This window comes from Talpa occidentalis, unplaced genomic scaffold, assembly GCF_014898055.3.
Source record: "Talpa occidentalis isolate TD23 unplaced genomic scaffold, MPIMG_talOcc4v2.1 talOcc4.2, whole genome shotgun sequence".
In the NCBI taxonomy this organism is placed as follows: domain Eukaryota; kingdom Metazoa; phylum Chordata; class Mammalia; order Eulipotyphla; family Talpidae; genus Talpa; species Talpa occidentalis.
The window spans coordinates 14,806,256-14,827,795 of record NW_023602073.1 but is presented as its reverse complement, the minus strand read 5'-3'; the positions used below and the strand labels follow the sequence as shown (position 1 = coordinate 14,827,795).

Sequence of the window (21,540 nt, the reverse complement as noted above, 5' to 3'; positions counted from 1 at the left end):
AACTCACTAGAAATGAATCATTGTATACACTGGGAGTTAGTTGGGAAGATGTACAATGCAGGCACTTAGAAGGATTTGGGGGAAGCTCAAAATGAGCTGGACTTCAACTTGGGGCAATATGGTAAACTAAGAAATCTTCTCTGTATCAAATACCTAAAAATGCAGGATCCTCCAAACATAACTCTGTGAATACACAGTAAATTCTCACTTAATGTCATGGATAGACTCTTTGGAACTGTGACTTTAGGCAAAACAACCTATATGGAAAGCAGGTCCTCAGAAAATGTCATTTCACTCAACATCAGTGGGGAATAGTTTTTCTTGTCTACTTTATAACAAAATGAATCGACATTGAACAGAACAATGTTAATGGACAATCTGCTGTGTATCTCAGCTGGAAAGAAAGTGAGGACTGCTAAGTGAGGCCCACAAGGTAGAAAAGCACAAACGCAGTGGTGACATAGGATCGAGATTCAGGATAAACCTCATCCCAGGTACATGTGCTGATCTCTGCAACTCTGCCTGCTGCTTTATTGGGAAACTGTGTGTGGTAAACAGGAGACAAATCCCAGCACCTAGGCAAGTAGGGAAGTCAAACCGAGGCACCTGCATAAAACTAAAATCCCAAATGGGCATAACTCATTAATGGGGTGAATCCCTCAAATATAAAATGTGTTGGAGAAGAGACCCCTAAGGAATCTTGCCTGTGTGACTTCAATTCTGGGTAAAGAGACTAAAAGTGACAAGCCAACACTTTCACTGTGGGAGAACAACTTATCTACAGAAGATACAATTACCAACTTGGAAGACAGAACAGCTAAATAGTTTTAAGGACACCCTGGACTTCTTTCCTTAATAAGTGGTGTCATTTCCTCCACCTCGCATGGTTCCCCATACAAGCCTCACCAGCTGGCAAGTTCCCTAATTCCTATGTATCAGGGTACAATCGAATAAGGTTAAAAACTATCTCCTACTCCTGACCCAGCAGGCAGGATTGGGAGGCTGGACTAGATAAGGGAATGCCTTGGGGGCATGGTCATAAAACCCACCACCACAACTAGAAGAACCAGCTCAGCTCCAGGAATGCAGAAGCAGAGGCCAGAATATGCTACTGTGTCAAAGGCCAGCACCTGAGACCAGACACCCAGCAGATACTGGTGCAAAGTGGCGCCCCAAGTTAGAAAGCCCGTGAAAACCGTATGAAAGAGAGCCTCAAATCTTCCTTAGTGGGAAGACTTATTCCAGCTTGCCCACTGCTCCCCTCAGCAGGGTATTTCAATAAATCTACCTGTTCTGCTCTCTATACTGCCTCTGGTGAATTCTTTCACCCCCAAGCTTCCAGCCTCATCCTGATTTTCTTCCCACAACACCATCCAAAGTGAAAAAGTATCACAAAGTATTGTTTTTCCATTGACCAAATTTTCATAGAGGAAGGATGGGTTAGCTGAGTCATCAACTGCAGGGCCCTTCATTACAGATCACAGTCAGGGTCCTGGCTGCTGACCCTGCAGAAGGAGTCAGAGGCATTGATGCTGATGCTGGTATTGGTGAGAAGCATCAGAAACCTGGTCCCTTTCAGTCTGTCACCTACATTTCTGCCTGAATTTATCCATATAGACAAAATCAACTTGTTTAATGTGATTTTTATTCTAACTTCTATGATGTGGATATACCAAATCCAAGAATGAGAATTTCATGTCTATAGCACTTCTGCATGCTTTTTTCATGCAATTCTTCAAACAATTTCTGATGGAGGCTAATAGTAGAAAATTTGGGAAGGAGGCATTCACAAGACCAGAAACTGCTGCCACAGACCAGAAAATGGAGGTGGGGGTAGAAATGATTAACAGTGATTAAATAAGCTGTAGAAAAACTCTGGAGCACAGATTGGGGGAAGGGATATGACGACTGAGGACCATTATGAAGAATCACAGGTCCTTTCAAATCTACCTAGTCAAACCAAATAAAGACATTCTTTAAGCACCAACTGATAGCAAACTTCAGACCTCTATAGATCCCAAGAGCTAGACCAAAGGTGAGGATATGGAGATTGAGGGCCATTACAGAGACTCTCCAGTCCTTTCAATTCTACCTACTTACACCCTAGAAATAATTAACAACAATTAGCAATTCCACAAGGAGTAGTCCCATCCCCACAGAAAGAAGATGATAAAAAAACCCCAAGGCTGTCCCCTTCAAACACAGCACTTATTACTCACTTGTGTGACTATGCAAGTGTCTGTTGCTTTGCTTTTCCATTTTATAGTTAACCTACCCTTTCAGAATTACTAAATGTCTCTACCTCATGGGGATACTCAGCATGTGCTGCTGAAAGGGGAGGTCTGGTGAGGGTTTTCCCAGAAATAACCCAAGGACCCTGCTCTCTGGACCCAGTATCTCTCCAAACTGACATCATTTTCCATCTAAATTATGTTGTAATTTTACTACAAATAAGCCATTGGGTGGTCAAGATTTTTATGTGAATATTCAGCTGGCCTTTAAAGGACTGAAGCGAAGAGATTTCCAGGCAAACAAAACCAGGGTTTATTTCTAACATATTCTTGGTGAATGATATATACTAGAAAAGAAGAATATAAAAAAGGAAAATCTGAGCTAAAGAAGGAAGGATGACACTGGGAAACGTGCATGAAATGAAACAAATTTAACTGTATAAGATTTTTGCAGGTAAGAAGACAGGGTAAAACTGATAACCTGAACAATTATGGCATATAAGCTGGTGTGTTAGAAGTAAAATGTCTTAAGTTCCTGCAATTGAAAAGTAAAGACATTAACACAGAATTTCTGAAAATACATAATAGGTATAACATTTAATTTTAAAAAGGAATTCAAGAATCTATGGTATTTCTTTGAATACAGACAAAATTGACAAGCTAACAAGGAAGAAAAAGAACGGAGTAAGTTTTAAAAAAACTCCATAATGCCATTTTCTTTTCCTTTTTTCAAGATTATTTAAGACTACACGTATCCTAACATTTTAAAGGGGGAAAGATTTATGCGATATGAAACCAGATTATCTAACTTTTTAATTATTTTTTCTGACTCTAAAAGCTCATATTCTTTGACAAAATTAATGAAAAACAAAAAGAAGAAAACTATAATTTCCAGAAATTTCTACCCCAGAGGTAATCTGGGGTATCATTTCTATGTTTTCTTTCTATCATATTTCTATTATATAAATGAGAAACTAAATTGGAAGCTGTATTATCTAGACATTTGGGTGGTCTATTATTTTCATTTAAAATTGTCTAAAGGAATGAAATCTTGCCAATTGCAGCAAAGTAGATGGGCCTTGAGGGCATTTATGCTGTGAAATGAGTCACACTGAGAATGACAAATACCATATGATTTCACTTGTTTGTGGAATCTGAAATAAATGAAAAAAACTAAACTCAGATACAGACAACAAATTGGTGGTTGCAGGTGGTGATGGGTGACTGAAAAGGTACAAACTTCCAGTTATAAAATAAATACATCATGGGGATGTTATATGCAGCATGGTGACTATAGTTAATAATATTGCATTGCATATTTGATGAGAACTCTTAGAGTTCACAAGAATCACAAGAAAAATATTTTTTTTTTTTAAAAGATTTGTTTATTTATTTATTTATATAAGCACTGGGTACAGTCAGAAGCGCGGGAGGGTGAGAGAATTCACCAGAGCAGGCAGAAGGACTGAAGTACACTGCTGAGGGGAGCAGCGGGCAGCAAGAGAGGTCTCCGCACCATGTGGGACCCTCCTCCGGTGGCCGGGGAGCAGCCAGGGATCGAACCGGCGCTGCAGAGGCTGCGGGAAGCTTTGCAACCCAGCACCCAACCACTGCGCCACCAAGGAGGCCCAAGAAAAAAAATTTTAAGTATGGGGCATGTGCAGTTGTATGGGGGAATATAAAAATAAAATTTATTATTTAAAAAAAAATTTAAGTAGCTATAGAGACAGACATTAACTTAGACTTTGGTAATCTTTCTGCATTGTGTACAAATATCAAATCATTATTTAATACACCAAAACCAATCATCATGTGTCAATTATGTCATGGTATTATCACTAAATTTACAACTATGCCCCATTGCTTGCCCAGCAGGCAGTTTGGGAAGCTGGAATGGATTAAGGGAGTGGGTGGGACTGATGATCTAAGAGCTAAGGATCCATTATGGTAATTCATGTCATCAGTCAGGACAAACCCAAGACTAATCACCCTAACCAATCAATGATGCCAGGAGTAGAAAAAGATCCTAAGGATCCTCACTCTGGGTACAGCAGGCCTCTCATGTCTTACCTGTTGCTTCCCTTAGCAGGGTAAATCAATAAATCCACAAGTTCTGTTCTCTACCATCCTATGACATATGACATGTTATACCTCAATTAAAGAAAGAAAAACAAATGAAGAAGCCCCTTTGCTTTCTTAACAGATTTGAACCCCTGCTAAAACAAAAGTGAAGGCAGATGGGTTCCATGGCCACAAATATTCATGAGCAGTCTTTGTTAATAGGCAAACAAGGGCCTCCCCGGTGGCGCAGCGGTTGAGCGCTGGGTTGCGAAGCTGTCCACAGCCTTTACAGCGCTGGTTCGATCCCTAGCCCGTAGACCTCTCCTGCTCTGGTGAATTCTCTCACTCTCCCGTGCTTCTGACAGTACCCAGTGCTTACATAAATAAATAAATCATTAAAAAAAAATAGGTTAACAGAAAGTATTTCTGTAGTTATTTTAGATGCAGTTAAAATTACTTTGAAAATGTCATTTAAAATTGCTTGTTTTTGTGATTCTATGAACAATTGGAAAATATGAACATAAAAACAATATGAAAATCACCTAAAATTCTAGCATTCAAAACAACCAGTTTTTAACTTCTTTGCATTTTTCCTACTGTCTTATTTGTGCAGGTGTTAGGGTGAAACATTTTTTAAACAAAGCTAAGATCATATTGCATTTTGTGAGTTCAGTTTCCCAAAAAGGATCTAGTAGGCTTTTCTCAATAAGCCCAGATAGGCCTCCATCATCTTGGTGTGGAAAGTTGGGGTCAATGAAGGCACTGTGAGCCCCCAAGGTCTATGATCCTTACTTAAGGCAGATTGTTTTGAGTTGAGAGCCCTGAAGTGAGGGCCCTGAAGGCTAGGAGCAGCTTCTGTTTTTGCCCCAACTCTTTGACCCTCCCTAATCCTAATCAAAAAAAGAAATCTCTATGTCCTAAACTTCTCCCTTTTCCTAATCCAAAAAACAACTGCTCCCCTTTTTATGACCTAGAAAAATGTAGTTTGGGGGCATAGTCTCACCCAGTTCTAGGTTAATCAGTCAAATTGTTCCATCTCTAAGAATCTCCTCTTTACTCTCAGTAAATGACTTGTCTGTCATCTGAAGTCTCCCCCTCTCTGTCCTCGATGCCCAGCTCCCCAAAAGCAGGATAAATATTCCTGGTCTGCTCCAGCATTTAGAATTTGGCCCTATACATTCTCCATACATATGTCATTAAGTTGATTGCTTCTCCTTTGTTCATCCCTCTGATGCTGTTTTGATGACTCATCTAGCCCAAGAAGAAACCAGAGGGTGGACAGGATGGTTTCTTTTGTGCCCTGACAATATACAGTTTCATTTCTTAACATTTTATTTCTCTCCATGTCATTAAGGATTCGTAGGTAATTTGATCTTTAGTGATGAATAATGATCCACAAGGGGGCTTTTATGTCCTGAATCACCAGTACCTAGTGATGTCACTTTAAAGAGGTGTAGGGTCAGGGAGTAGGGTCCTTTGGTTACCCCGAGAGAAGTTTTGGCAGAGTTCCCTTTTCAGTGGCACATAGGAAGTTTACCCAAGCGAGGAAGACATTCACAAAGACACAGGCAGGCAAAGGTTACATTCACACAGACACAGCAGGCAAAGGTTACATTTTAAAGGACAGGTTTATTAGGAAGAGGGGAAAAGGGCCCATGCATAGTCATAGGTGGGCAGAGCTGCACCTATTCCTTTGTGGAATATCTATTGTTAAATTAATTACTTATAAGGTATAATTAAGGCCATTATAGAGAACAACCTTGATTTGTAAGGACTGGTGGTTTTCTATAATGGATCTCAATCTCCATATCCTCACCTCTGGTCTGAGCCTTGGGATACTTTCTATAGCAGTCTGATACTTGCTACAGCACTTGGGGCCTAAGAAGTTTTCATTTCTATGGCTTATTTAACAACTATGTTAATCAGGGCCTCCCTGGTGGCACAAAGGGTTAAGCACAGCACTATGAAGCTATCTGCAGCCTCTGCAGTATGAGTTCGATCCCCGGCTGGCCAGGGAGCTATCCGCAAGGCACAGCAGACCTCTCCTGTCTTGCCGGCTGCTCCCCTCAGCAGTGTATTTCAGTCAGTCTGCCTGTTCTTCTCCCCACTCTGTCTCTGGTGAATCCTCTCACCACTACCACCACCCCTCCTCCACACCTCTGGCCTATACCCCAGTTCTTGTATGCATGAATAAATAATTTAAAAAAAAAAATACTAATTATTTCTAACCTCACCTTCAGTTGTGGTCCCGTGATGCCTCCATCCTAAATTTTCTACTCTTACCCTCCATCACCTAAAACAACCCCTAACACACTACACTGTAGGTTTTGGAAATATTTGTGGAGTGAATGAAAGAATCACAAATTTATCATGATTTGACTAATGTTTCCTTCATTATTAAACATTTATGTTGTTTTTGGGTTTAATTACAAGTAACATTGCAATGTTTAATGAACCTTGTACAAAAGTTTGCCTACCTCTCTGAGTATATCCTTAAGATAGATGCCTGGAGAAGTAGTATTAAGCAAAAGGGTAAAGATATTTTTAATTAACTCTGGACAATGTAATTTTAAAAGATCCTGATTACATTTTTGCAAAATTGCTTTCCATAAAATTATTCCAATATGCATGCCTACTGACAAGAATGAGCCACATTCTTAGAGCTTCCCTGCCAGCCCTGCATTTTTTTTGTTGATCCTTTTAAAATCTTACTAATGTGGGGTCAGATAGGCTTTTCTCAATAGGCCCAGAGCAGGCCTCTTGTCAAGCTGGCATGGAAGTAGAGGCCAAACAAAGCCCAGTGAGCATATGAGGCCTATGACCATTACCTTAAAAATGTAGATTGTTTTCAGTTGATAGTGAGGGCCCCCAAGGCTAGAATTTTCTGTTCTTGCTTAAGTCCTTCAACTTTCCTTAATCAAAAGAGATTGTCATATCCTAAGCATCTGCCTTTGCTTCACTGAAATGCAACAAAGGGTTCCCCAGGATTATCAGTGAACACACTTTCACCATCTAAGAACCTCATCTTTACTCTCAGGCTAAGAGTCAGCGCACCCCCTTCTTGTCTGTCAGGTGAAGTCTCCCCTTCTCTGTCCTTGATGCCCTAGGTCCCCAAACTCAGGAAAAACATTACTCATCTGCTCCATATTCTTTATAATTTACAACGCTGGAAATTCTCCATACACCGAAATGAAGCATTTGTCTCTCTCTGTCCCACCAGATGACAGTGAAAGCAAGCTGGCGCCAAATTAAATCTCCCCAGAAACTCTCCAGAGGCTTCTGTCACAAGGATGAGAGGCTGACTCTTGCCCATGCCCCTTCCCCTTTCTTACTCCCTTGCAACTCTGGATGAATATCCCTGTCCTCTGCCAAAGAGCAGGACTACGGTGGTCTTTCAGAAAGGATTCTGCTGCTTTGTCCTCAAACTCTTTCCTTTCACTGGCCAAGGCATTCGGTATTACATATGTGTATTTTTTTTTTTTAAGATTTATTTATTTATTTATATAAGCACTGGGTACAGTCAGAAGCACAGGAGGGTGAGAGAATTCACCAGAGCCAGAGCAGGGAGCAGAGCAGGCAGAAGGACTGAAGGACACTGCTGAGGGGAGCAGCGGGGGGCAGGAGAGGTCTGTCGCACCATGTGGGACCCTCACCGGTGGCCGGGGATTGAACCAGCACTGCAGAGGCTGCGGGCAGCTTCAAAGCCCGGTGCTCAACCGCTGCGCGACCAGGGGACGCCCACATATGTGAATTAATAAATTGATTGCTTTTACTTTGCTAACTAGTCTGATGCTATTTCAATTACTTGTCCAGCCTGAGAAAACCCCAGAGGAGTATGAGATGATTTTTTTTTTTGCACCCTGACACAATTTTGGTAAAAATTACTTGTTTTTAATTTGCATCTCTTTGGTTATCAGCATATATGTATTATTCATTCAAATTTCTTCAGTGTTCACTCCATAGTAGATGACTTTCATTTGGCCAGAGGGAAATAAATATTTAGTACAGAAGGTTGCTAAATGACTATCTCCTAAATCAGGATTTGTAACAGTTTCCAGAATGGGAATCTGGATGCAGCATCTATCTTGATTTGGCCTCTGTGGCCCTGGAGAAACCTTTCTATGTCTTCCCTGGGGTTTTTCCACTTACAGATAGTAAAAGCTAGAGGCTATGAGATTGATTCTATCTTTAGAATATTGATTCTATCTTTAGGCTATAGTCATTGATTCTATCTTTAGCCTTTACTCAAACACAATGATTGCAAACAGATCTGCTGCCTGGATCTGAAAACTGATAAGTCATGTTTGACTGTACTGTGCCTTCAAAATTAGAATGAGTTGACAACATTTAAAAAGAAGTTTTGCATGGCGTCTAGATGTCTAGACAGCATTCTCAAAAGGCAGTTGTTCACCAGAGCGCCACAGGGCTTCCCAGGGCATGTGCTCTGAGTTTTCCCTGGCCTTCCATCCCACTATTCCTTGGACAGTGTACCTGCCTGGGCCAGTCTAAACTTTCCTCTCATCCAGGATATAGGCGATTGTTAGCTCAGGAGCATGTGGTAGCTTGGGGACCAGGCAGGGACGGTGGCTGCTGTAACTGGTGACCAGCATCCTAGTCTCTTCTCAACCCTTATCCTCTACAGAGACACAACCAAACACTTACCTGCATAAACTCTACGCTGCTGTCCAAGGGGGATTCTTGGCGAAAGAACAGGAGAAAATTTTCATCTTCAGATAAGAACAGGCTGGCAAGCTAAAGAAATGGGGAGAACAAGTAGCTTCATGGTCTAGTACTTCTTCGAGTCTTTATTCAAATGTCACCTTCTCAGTGAGGTCTTCTTTGGCTACTCTGATTAACACTGGGCATCCAAACACTCTTTATCCTCTTCCTGTTTTCTATTTCTTCATTGCACTTATCATTTCTCATGCTATATTAAGTCTCTGGCACATAAAATTGCTCAAATCTTAATTTGTAGAATGGGAATACTTTTTTCAGTAACAAGGATAATTTTTCATTAGTTTAATCATAGTCTGCATAGATTTACTTATTATAGCCGTAGTTTACCAAGGAGAAATTATATTATATATTATATATTCAACTGAAACTATAAAATAAAGACTATACATTAAGACAACACATTCATCTTAGAAGTAAAATAAATAAATAAATAGTCAACAACACTAGTCAGTGCTCCCTGGGTTAAAGGCATGGTGTCATATATTATAAGTCAGAAAGATTTGAGTGGCTGAGCATGGGGAGCCCAGATTGCAGTTCTGTGCACTTATCATTTTAGATTCACTGATTCTTTCAAAGAGTATTGCACCCCAACTATATATGAAACACTGTTTATCTGCCTTCCATGAGCTCATAATCTACTCATCCTATATAGTACATGTGTGAGTATTTTCCAAGTACTATTCTAAGAGTTTCCAATATTAAATTAACTCTATAGTAATAATAGAAAATAAAAATAGTAAGTAATTCTGACATGTGCCATGAATTCATTGTTCTAACCTCTTACATATCACTTCATCCTAATAACAACTTATCAAATACATGACACCCCATTATTCTTATTATTCATTAGCTAAGGAACTAGGCTACACAAAGTGAAGGAATTTGACTTAGTTATGGAGTTAAGTTGGGGAGTCAGGAGTTCAACTAAGCCCACACTTTTAACTTCTGTGCTATATTAGTTGAATACTGTAGAGATTGTTGTCTGGCTTGATTCTTGAATGTTGACTATTTTTATTCTTTCACATTTTAGTGTCTCTAGACTACACTAGTGGGTTCAGTTCAAACATCCTGTTTTCTATGTGAGCACTGTCGATTGATTTACTTCACTCACTCCCATGAACAAAGGGACTATCCTCTTCCCCTATGTTATTCTAACACTTGTTTCAGCATGTAGTTGTGCTTGATTGGGTTCATTGCCAAACCTATGACATTGCAGAATATACCACCTGCTCTCCAAGTTGGCTTCCACGAACAATGACAATTTCCAATTCTTCTATAACCAGGTAGTTCCCTCAATGCCACAAAATGAGTCCAAAGCAACTCTTGGTGAATTGTAAGGAAAATTAGCCCATTCTCCCAGTCATAATCTCATTGGATATGGGTCAGCTCAAGGACACTGAACATGGATAATAACAGCTATCAGATATTGAGTAGCTTCTACCTGGCAGGCATTGGCAATGCGCTTTCATTTAGCATCTCTTTAAATTCTCGTGCCAATCCTTCAGCTACATATAAATTTCCTCCTTTTACTAATGGGAGGCAGCACCATGCAGCATGCAAGTGATGGCTTAGGGTGGATCTGTAACAGTGTAATATCCATAGAAAAGGTAGGGTCAAGGTTCCCTGACCCACCCAAGGAAGGGTAGAGCTGAGCAGGGAGGAGAAGTCGGAGAAGACAGGGAAGAAGGAAGGAAGGAGTTCGAGAAGCCCTGGAGGAGGCACATGGAGCAGAAAGACCTGTGAAGAAGCTGCACTTGCTTCTTGGCCTTGGACTTGCACCAGGGTCTTGGAAGACATGAAAGGAAACACTTGAAAGAGACAGAGATGTGGGTGAGAGACTCTTGGGGAGACTGACAATGGCTGTCTTGACCTTTATTTGTGTTTTGATTTTTCTCCTTTCATCTCAGACTTGCCTGGTCCATTCTGCCCCTTTCCTGTGGGTCCCCACTAGAAGGTGCCTTAGATTCATGGCAAGGTTTCGGGCCTCTGGGGTCCTATGTTGAGCAGAAACTTTGTTGCCACTTTGCAGCAGGAATGCCCCAGGAACACAGTGGTGGAGCAGGTTTGCAAGGGAGACTCTGCTACTTGAGCAGAAGTACTTGTGCCATTTGTTGAAAGCACACAGGGTAGTAAAAGCTGATCATGCAACAATGGTGTGAAGAATAAAGTCCAGAGGGTGGGATAGGAATGGGGGACAAAGTTTTATGAGGGACAGGGAAGGGACAGTGTGACCATACATCAAGAGCCATTTGTGTCAGCAAAGTATTTGATGTTATCATGGGCAGAGGTATCCTGAGACCACCATGGAGTTAGTCACATAAGCACGAGTCACATAAGTCATGAGGAGGCCTAGGCGTCCCCGGGCCTGCCTCGTGATATGAGCTGTATACTCTGTAGGTAGTCAAGAAATGCTCTGCTGTGATTTGTAGATAGCAAAAATGTCGCAGTCCTGCTTTGGGCCAACCCTGTTTGGCTGGGCGTTTACCCACAAGGGGATGGATAACTTTGGGTGCTTTATAGGGAAACTAATTTAACTATATTCTTTCTCTTCTCTCTATCGTGCACTAATTATAGTAAAGTTCTTTTTTATTGAAGGTCTTACATACTAAGAGTATGTCTATGTGTGGCAGATGGGAGAGCCTATTTAGAGCAGAAAGGTTTGGAGGGCCCAAGGGGCCTCTCCTTCAGTCCTATAATAGATCTAAATCCTTCTCTAATACTCGCCTATTATTTGATCATGTGCTTCAATTCTGCATTTGCAACATGCAGATGATAATATTTATATTCTGGTGCTTACGTGAACACTAGAAGTAAAACGAGGCACTACTTGTTCACTCTTTAGCAAAGTTTCTAGTGATGAGAAAATATGTTATTGAACAAATGAATATAATAAAAATTCCAGCAGAATTTCCAGCCCAAGTGCAATGAACATTCCAATGCAGGCATAATTAACAAGTTTGCTTACTTATAGCTCCTTCCCTTTCAAGATTCATGGCCAGGGCCTCAGCACTCTTATCTACAGGGTCAGGCAGCTGGCCGAGCTGGTCTATCTCTCCAAGGCCATCCCCGAATGCCTGCAGCCTTTCCCCTTTCCTCGCCCCCCCCCCCCCCGCCCTTGTCTGGGGACTTTGCTACAAATGGTTGTGCCTGCTGAAAAGCGATGCTATCAATAAAAGGAAGCTTTGTCTTTAAACTGGTGCTCAGACCTTACGGGGCGTCCCAGGTCTGGGACCTCATGCATGAGTAACAAAGCTTCTACTGACCTCACCATTCCTGAAGTACCACTTGTTCTTCCTCTGCTGGGTAAAAGGCCAGAATTTCTACAACACTAGTACATTAAGCATTCAGTAAGTGATAACTGCTGTGTCGATGAAGATGATAAAAATGGAGCTCAGGGAGATTATACAAGTTGGCCAGGGTTTTATATCACACCAGGGGACTTGGTGTTTTCCACCCATGCTGGAAATGTAAACTGCTCTCCAGGATTAAGTATTTTCTCATATGGAGTGACACAGGTTAAGTAATCAAATTATAAAGCAGTTTTGATTGGAAAGATACAAGCAAATCAAATATACAGACCATCCCAAAAACTCAGTTTGGTTCTCAATTGTGACTTCTTCCCCATCTTTTGTGAAAATATCTAAAATGGGTTAAGGTGGACTGAGTTTTATGTTACTACCTATAAATGGAGTACGTGAAATAGTTAATGGTAGTCAGGATTTGGCTACTCCTTCAACTCATAGGCTCAGGTGGCTGCAAGGGGCCTTGGAATGATGCATTCCTGTCCTACCAGCTTCCCTGCAAACAACATGAATATGTTTATTTGCAGGAGTCGGTGACAAAATGGTTGGCTAGATGTCAGAGCTATTGCCAAGGTCTCAATGGCTTCAGGAAGGTCTACCTGTTATTAGTAAGATAATGATGTAGTTTTCAGTTATTCACCCTGTGTCTGTCATTCATTCCATTATTAGTTTAGCAAATAAACATTTATTTGCTAACTCAATAATATTTGCTAAATACTCTGTCAGGATCTGGGGGCTGGAGAATATAACACTGAACAATAAACATGTAGTCTTGAATACTGTGGAATTTCTAACTTGATGCTACTGCTTACTTTTCCATTAATGAATACCCTGACACATTTTTACATGAATTATAATGTGTGCAAATTTTCAGTTATAATTATTGGTTACAGATATAATTTTTGCCTTTGAGTAAAAATTTGTCAACAACTACATTTAAAAATAAGTGCTTAGTTTATTGGTTTGCTAAAAAAGCAGGCTCTTGGTGACAGTTTTTATAAGGAGACATTATCTTTCATAACTGAAGAAAAAATGCTTTTATCAATATTTGCTGTCCAAGTATGAAGTCATCAAGACCACTAGCTCTCCAAATTTCAGGTAAACTGTCTAGCAGGCAGTTTTGACTATGGAGTAAACATCTTGGTTTTAGATTACCTTAGTTTCTGTGTAGATACCTAACTGTATAGTATGAGGCTAGACAGGTTCATACCAATAGGTGGAGTTACAATTACACCATCACTACATATTGGCCATATGGTGTTTGGAAAGTAACTGAGTTTCCTCGTCTGTAAAACAGGGATAATATCCCATGCCTATCTTCTATAATTACTGTGAGGATAGAAATCCTTTCTATACTCTATACTTTTTTGTATCTAGAAGAAAAAAAATGTTCAGTTTAAAGATAAACCACACAAGTTATTGCATGCTTCATAGGTTCCTTCCATTTGTGTAGATATCAATCAAATGAGTTCATTGTAAGTAAAGACAGCTGCAGAATGCTTTGTTTTTCATGATCTTTGCAACCTCCACTGGGAGCTGATGCTGAAGTTTGAATTCATTTACTGTCAGTAAGTCTTTCCTTATATCAAGGTTCAATTTGAACAGGACGCTGTGCAGAGATAAATGTTGGATCAAGTAACTGAAAGGCCTCCTGCATGTCAGTTCTCTATAAAATAAATATTTATTGACGAATAAAATGATGGAAGAACCATATGTTCTTTGTTATTAAGCAGATAATAAAGGAGAGCTGATTACTTTAAAAAACATTTTCTGGGTCAACTTGTGGTCAAATTTAAAATTTTCATATCTTTCAGAGGAAATTTTAACCCAAGAGAATAGTAAAGAAAGGTATGGTTGTGAAAGGTACCTCTTGCATCTGTATGCGGCCATCTTTAGCGACACAGTGGGTAGCCATAAACTGCTGTTTCACCTTCTGTGCATTTTCTTCCATGACTGCTTCCTACAGTGGGTCAGAAAGAGTCACCTGAAAGCTGCTGGGATTCCATCATGAAGTTAGGATATCAAATATTCAGAGTATATAGACTAATGATTGTTAGTCTAACCTGGAAAGCATATTACATAGCCATTTAAAGCAATTCTGTCATGTTGTAGAAGGGAAAACAGATTGGGGATTTCTTAGCAAAAAACTACTAATCAGAATGCTGACTAGGTAAAACTTATAACTAGTGAGCTCCTAAAATATGAATGAAGACACACTTAGAGACTAGAGTGTTGAGAGAATCAATTTAAACATCTTATACATTTTTCTGGGACAAAGGACTATGTTATAATGAATATACAGACTTTCCCCCAAAAAACTCAGAGGTTTGCTTCTACTTTTAAGTGCAGAGTACAGCTCTTCTAGGTCTCCAACTTTTCCATAACTCATTCTCTTATTCTCCTTGGATTCTTAGAGGAAAAAATAACTAGAAGGGGAAAATAGTTAAGGCGAAACCAAAGTAATAAAGCAATTGTTGAATATGCCAAAGATCTCACATCTCCTTTCCATGTGCAACCTCTTCCACATATTTCATTGTTTTTCATGTGTGAACTGCAGGGTCATTTCAAAGAAAGATGACACTTTCAATCAGCAATGGAGAATGAATTCTGATGCAGCACTATGTCAGAATTCTGACATAGATATGCAGTGTCAGATTCTGAGCCTCCAGACTTGACCAGCCATGTTCATTCTCCCTGATACCATCAGGCTAGTCAGCCAATTGGATTTCCTCATGTAAACACCCACTAAATATAGAGATTAGACTTTTCTAGTCTTGGTACCAAAGATTGTGTATATTTGTGATCACATGTGTGGGTGGTATGAGCACCACACAGAAAAAGAATGATAGAAATCACTCAACAAGTTGGACTTCTTGATTAAGAGTTCCCCCAGGAGAGCAGTTAGTTATTTCTGTGTCTCTAATACATTATCTGTGGAATGAATAAATGATTCTTTATGGTGGACTGGGCATACAAAGTTAACTAACAAAGTTAACTAACATAGACCATGATAGTGGAAAATTAGATTTCAAAGTAATAAAAAGATGCCGTCAAAGAAGCTCTAGATGGAGTCTACATGCCACCTTTAGTTTGAAGACACAGAAGCTTGACTTATGACGTTAAAGTCTGTGATTAATGCCTGGACCTAAAGAAAAAGAGCTTAGGGTTCTCATAATTGTCCATGAGTATCAACCCTGACCACTTTATCTGAGGCCAAAGCAGGGGATTTATCATCTCTGGAACAGGCCCAGGATGAGCTGTGATCTGCACACAAAGGGCTTGTAGACAGGCACAGAAACAGAAGTACTATCTGTCACAGACTAGCCAGATCCAGATCTGGTCCAGAAGCCAGATTAGCATTTGAAAAGAAAAAGGCTAGGAACGGAAGGGGGAGGGAGGTGAATAACAACAGCAGAAGGAACAGTTTATGGTTCCATTAAGTTAATCCCCTCAGAGTCTGGGAGGTACAGGTAATTACAAGGAGCTGGTTTCTCTCCTCGCTGACAACAGGCAGCTAGCTGTAGAAACCTCAAAATTTCTTCTTCCTAGTTTTCAGGGACCCGCTAATCAGGAGAGGAAATTAGAGCTGTTCAGGCCTCCAAGAACTACTTGCCACTCCTGCTCACCAAAGGGAGTGGCTTCTGTTCACAGAGGCTTCCCTATAGCTGAATCTGTATTCACAGGACACCACTGATTAAAAATAAGTGTCACAAATAGGGACAGTCTCTACTCTGAAGTGTCTTTCACTTTTGAAGTCCTACATACGTAGGGTCTACTCATTTCTCAGCCAGGAAAAAGCCAGATGAGGACTAGTTCCCTTAAACACACCTGCAGGTAGAATAGGGTGCCCTGCAAAATTCCCCAGGGTAATGCCTCAGTATTTAGAATAGTAACAAGGGCAGTTGATGACTTATCCAGTTAGCAGTTTATATGTATAGGTCAGACTTTTGCACCACTGGCCTCTGGCTATCACCTGCAACCTTCTTTGCAGAAGGCGCTTGGGAGTGTGGACACCTAGAGTATGGTGTGGGCATGCATGCGTGTGCACACCTGAGCTTGGTGGATGAGGCTATAAGGGTGGTATCACACAAAAAATGGCTGGGGTAGATTGTCTATGAGAGGATGAATGACTACAGAGAGGCAGGGCCACAAGATGATGCCAGAGAGCCCAAAGAGAAAAGCCCACAGGTTAGGTGGGGGCTGAGAGGCCTGCCAGGCTCCTGGCCACCCGGCTCCCTTGCCTACTCTGCACCTGATTGCTGGCACTATGACTGGTGAACTGACTGCACAAGTCTTCTGAGTCAGGAGCTAAGGAGCAGTGAGTGCTTGGGGGTGCTGCCAGACCTCAGTGGGACAAACTTGATTATATGCGAACCCTCTCTCCCAAAATCAGACAATGTTTCTGGAGGGACAGTGGTGGAAGGAAATGCAAACTGACTTAGGATGCAAGATCCTAGGCAGGCCCAATGGGGATGAGCTACTTAGATCCAGTGGGTACATTTTAGCAGATACAGAATATTCTTAAGTCTACCAAAAATTAGTTTCCCCTGACCAAAATACTCCGCAACCTTCCAAACTCTTTGCTTACAGTCTCAGGACCACCTGCACTGAACACAGATGCACAGGACACTGGTGAGTCATTTTCTGTCCCCTTTCTTACAAGTACTGTGCCTGCCCTTGTGTGAAAGGGTGAGTTCATGTGCTAAACCCAAGGGGGCAGGAAATGATAACAGCCAGTACAAGAAATGGCATCACTCTCTCTCTCTCTCTCTCTCTCTCTCTCTCTCTCTCATGCTCTCTAAGGTTAGCCAAAGTCCCGGAAGATAGCTCACAGTGTCCTCAGTTTAGAGCAGACCCTCATGTTTGGGTGATTCCGTTCCTTACTCCATGACTGAAAATGAGACACATCCAGTTTCAACACTGGCTGCCAATGTCATCCTCTTTCCCCGTAAGTCACAATACCCAGGAGACTTCTGAAAAAATATGAAGTACCAGATTCTGGGAATTTAGATTTTTTTTTGATCATCCAGTTTATGCCAAGATTTTAGTTTTATCTTTATATTTCTGTTTTTCTCAAATACTCCTGACATATTTGACAAAATGGTATTTGACTCATGGGTTCCAGAATGCCATGTACCTTCACATTAACAGCAGTCAGTGGGAGGAAGGTAAAGGAAGATAAAAGAAGGGAAGAGAACAGATGCAAAGAGGAGAAGGGAGGTGGGAAAACTGGTCAAAGGAAAGAAATGAAGGGCAAAGAGAGATGAGACAGAAAGACTGGAAAACAAATAAAAGACAGGGAAAGGAGGGACAGATTGACCAGAGATTAGAAGAAAGAGAAGCAACAACACTGGAGTTGGGGGGTAGTAAAGTGACAGATAAGAAATGGACAGCAATCAGAGACCTAAGAGAGATGAAACCCAAAGAGGTCAAAAGATATTGGTAGAGGATAGCTTGAAACATTGGGATGAGAAACAGAAATGGTCAGAAAATGAAAAAAAAACAAAAAAACAAAAAAACAGAATATGAGATGCAGCAGGTAAAGAGATACCAAAAGATCCACATGACTGTTGCAGGCAGATGGCAACCTCTTTCTCTGTGCTGTCTGCCCCACCATTCCCAAGTTCTCCTTGGTGGTACAGAATTCCTTTTTCCCCTCTTCAGGCTCCTACATAAAAGTGTGATGCACTTCAATATTCTTCCATGTAAGCTATTATATCTAAGGATAAGCGATCCCCATAATTCATTGTAAATGCTAATGTATCCAGACCTACTCCCCCTACCATACATTCCCTGATGGAGTCTTCACCAGGTTTTTCCAAGCCCAGCTGGTATATTTCTGTGAGATTTTTCCCTGCTTTGCTACAGGGACATGGACACTAGCTTGCCTTACCTGAGCTCTGAGTATGTTGGTTATTTTCTGTCTTGTCATCCCCTAAGAAATCTGTAAAATTTTCTAATAAAAGTGAATCATGGGGTAAATGATTTTAAATGATTAGTTTGTTCTTTGCTATCAAAGGTGAGTCAAATGCACTAAACACACAGAACCCTAAAGCTCTTAACATCTTTTCCACTTGACTGAGCAAAGTGGGCTACCTTATCTCCAGTCTTAAATCCATTAGCAGAGACATAACCAAGAAGACCTTCAAAACAGAGTTGTTTGGGTCTACACTTAGGCTCTCTGAGTGGCTGACAGATGTTACATTGCAAGTCAGTGACCAGCATGTTTAATGAGACCACTGAACCTTTTATAAAACTTACACCTAAATCTCTCCTGTTGCTAGGAAAGCAAGAACAATTAAATGCATGCAATGAAAAAAAGAGGTCAGGTGGGATTAATAGGTACAAATCAACCTAAGCCTTGGAGAATCCTTGTCATTCACTAAGACACACATAAATTAATGCTTAAGAACACAACTACTTACATCAGTATTCGATTTTGCCAACAAGTGGTACAAGAAAGCATCAAGCTCCGTCTCTTCTATATAACCTTTTTCTGAAGGCAACAAGATGTGCATCAATTATAGTTATTTTGTACAGAATGACATTTAGCATTTATCAAAATTTACTTTCAGTATGATCATTTATAAAGTCCCCATGGATACTATTACTTGCTATTACAATAACGAAGTGTCAGCATCTACCCTTAGAAGACATGGATTTGAATAGCAAACACATCTTCAAGATTAAATCCTTTGTGCTGGAACCACAGGAAAATTTGGGAAAAGTCAGCCATGAAATACACAAGAATTTTATTCCACAATTAAACACGACTTTTAGAAAAAATCCAACCCCAAAGAAACCCAAGATTGGACAATTTTAACCAATATAGATGTTGAACATTAGTTTGCAGAGTTAAAACACATGTTTTTTAAGTATTTTCTTCAGGTTTGCTTAATTATAAATTAAGTCAATGCCAATGTCAAGTAGTTCATTTTCCTTTCAAGTAGATTTTTTTTGGGGGGTAGTGTTGTTTTTGAAAGTTGATGAAATTCATCCTGCCTCTCCCTTTGAGAATATGTGGGTTATTCAACAAAATCAGAGTAAAAATGAGCTGACTCATTACTTCAGATAGCTGAGCATCAGCCCACAAGCCTCAGATATATAAAATTATATTTGTCATAATATAGACACTACACACACACACACACACACACACACACACACCCCACATGCACACAGAGATTGGGAAGATGGGACATTCCTGTTTCCACTCTGAACTTTCACAAGACCTCCAACTGTATCTGATATACCCAATGCCTATTAAGCATGTTGCATTAACAAGGCTGAAGACAAATTTCCCAGTAGGGAAAAACTCACAGGAAGGAGAAACTGTGGCTCCTTTCTGCAGAACCAGGAGCAGAGCCGCATCTACACCTGAATGTGCAGGTGGCTCGTTCAACTCACCATCTGCATCAAAGCGCTGCCAGACCTGCCAGAAGCCCGCGGCGTCCAAGCGCTCCGGAGTCGGTTCGCGAGCGCTGTCCATGGTGTTGACCACAAAGCTCAGGCCCCGGCCCGCAAGGAACTCTTAGAGAACTTTAGCAACAACTGCTTTGAGAAGGTTTCTGACACTCCTTCGCCCAGTTCTATGATTTTCTGAGCACCTGTCTACGGGGCGGGCGCGAGGTCGTCTGGTGAGGCTGCTGGTGGCGCCTTGGTGTCGCCAAGCAGTCCCCAAGCCTGGACCGGGCTCTGAGCCACATCAGCTGCTTGGAGCCCGCCCGCCCCCTCCTGGTGCGTAGATCCCTGGCCCGCCCAGCACTCTGTTCTCGCTGATCCACAGGAGAGCTATTGTCTGCCTCAGCCCCGTGGGGGATTCAGAGAGAAAGACACTATCTAGGGTGTCTGTGGTACATGGCCATTGTCCTTTAATTTGTTAAACTCAGAATAAATATCTACCTTAACCTTCCAAAATGAGTCTCAAGGGATTTTCTAAAGCGTGTTCTACCCCCACCTCCATTTAAAAGGTGGGAAGAGGTGCCAGTGTCAGGACACTTTGGGCTTGATTTAGAAATGTATTGTGGGGGGAGGGTGGCTGTGAGGTTAAGGGCAATGACTGTGACAGTAGTAAGAAATTATCAGCAAGCAAGCAGACATTAACAGCAATCACCGAACTCTGTTGTGCAGTCATGCATGCTCCAAGGACTTGTAACCAGAGACTCTGAAAGGAACTGAGGTTTAAAGCAGTTCAAACTATGCCATGCTCTGCCAGGAAAAGAGAGATAAGGGGAGACTTGGTGACCAGCTGCCGCATCCCACGTAGAAGGGTTAGATGATTGCGTTTTGTTCCCCAGAGCTGCCCTAATACCAAAAAACAATTCATTTGGAGGGCCACAGAGCTCTTTCTAATGATCATGTGGACTTCTAGTGTGTCCTGGACCTGGGATGTGATGGTGAGGGAAATCAGACATGGGGGACTGTCATGTCCAGCATGCAGTAAATCTTTATTGTCTTAGTGCTCATTATATACTATTTTAATTGCAGCAGGTGTAACATCAAAGCATACCATGTAATGATAACACGTATGAATGATTAGTCTACTTTCTTACTATTATCTATTTACTTCAGACGGTAGGGTACCAGGTGGTTAGTTCTCACGCACATAATCTTATCGCCCCCCTAGCTAGAGCTTGGGAAGTTCACTCATTATTTTTGTTATTCTAAGACTGTGGAGATGTAGAGGCCTGACTCCATGCAGGTCACTTTCCGGGCACTCAACACCAGGTCCTGCCACTAGAGGTTTTCCTCTGAGACGCATGTGTTTTCACATGCCTTAGGGACTCAGGTCAAGGCCCTTCTGCTCACTGCGTGGGGTCTGTCCCAACAGATCAGAACTGTTCAACACTTAACTGGCTGCTTTGTGAAATAGTGAAGTGACGGGCACTGAAGCCTTCTGACCATGTGCTTGGAACATTTTCTGGAGGAAACTTGGCTATTAGGAGAGTTAGATCAGCTCTACAGCTTCTTTATGGCACGTGGACTCTAATTATAGAAGTCACATTTATGTTTTTTTAAAGATTTATTTATGCAAGCACTGGATATAGTCAGAAGTGCGGGAGGGTGAGAGAATTCACCAGAGTCAGAGCAGGGAACAGAACAGGCAGACTGATTAAGTACACTGCTGAGGGGAGCAGCAGGCACAGCAGGAGAGGTCTGCGCACCATGTGGGACCCTCGCGGCAGCTGGGGTTCGAACCAGCACTGCAG

At 41.3% G+C, this 21,540-nt stretch overlaps 1 protein-coding gene across 3 annotated transcripts in view; it reads right to left on the bottom strand.

Moving 5' to 3' along the window:
* SCGN (secretagogin, EF-hand calcium binding protein) overlaps nt 1-20,635 on the bottom strand; it is a 44,330-nt gene extending 23,695 nt beyond the window's left edge. The window contains exons 1-4 of one of the 3 annotated variants that reach the window (XM_054698359.1): nt 19,739-20,635; nt 18,757-18,827; nt 14,199-14,291; nt 8,955-9,044 (exon numbers count right to left, since the gene is read on the bottom strand). In XM_054698359.1, coding sequence (XP_054554334.1) covers nt 8,955-9,044; nt 14,199-14,291; nt 18,757-18,827; nt 19,739-19,820 — 336 coding nt within the window. In that variant the 5' untranslated portion in view covers nt 19,821-20,635. The other 2 variants (XM_037518947.2, XM_054698358.1) reach the window with 2 other exon arrangements.
* Between the last annotated feature and the right edge of the window lie 905 nt (nt 20,636-21,540).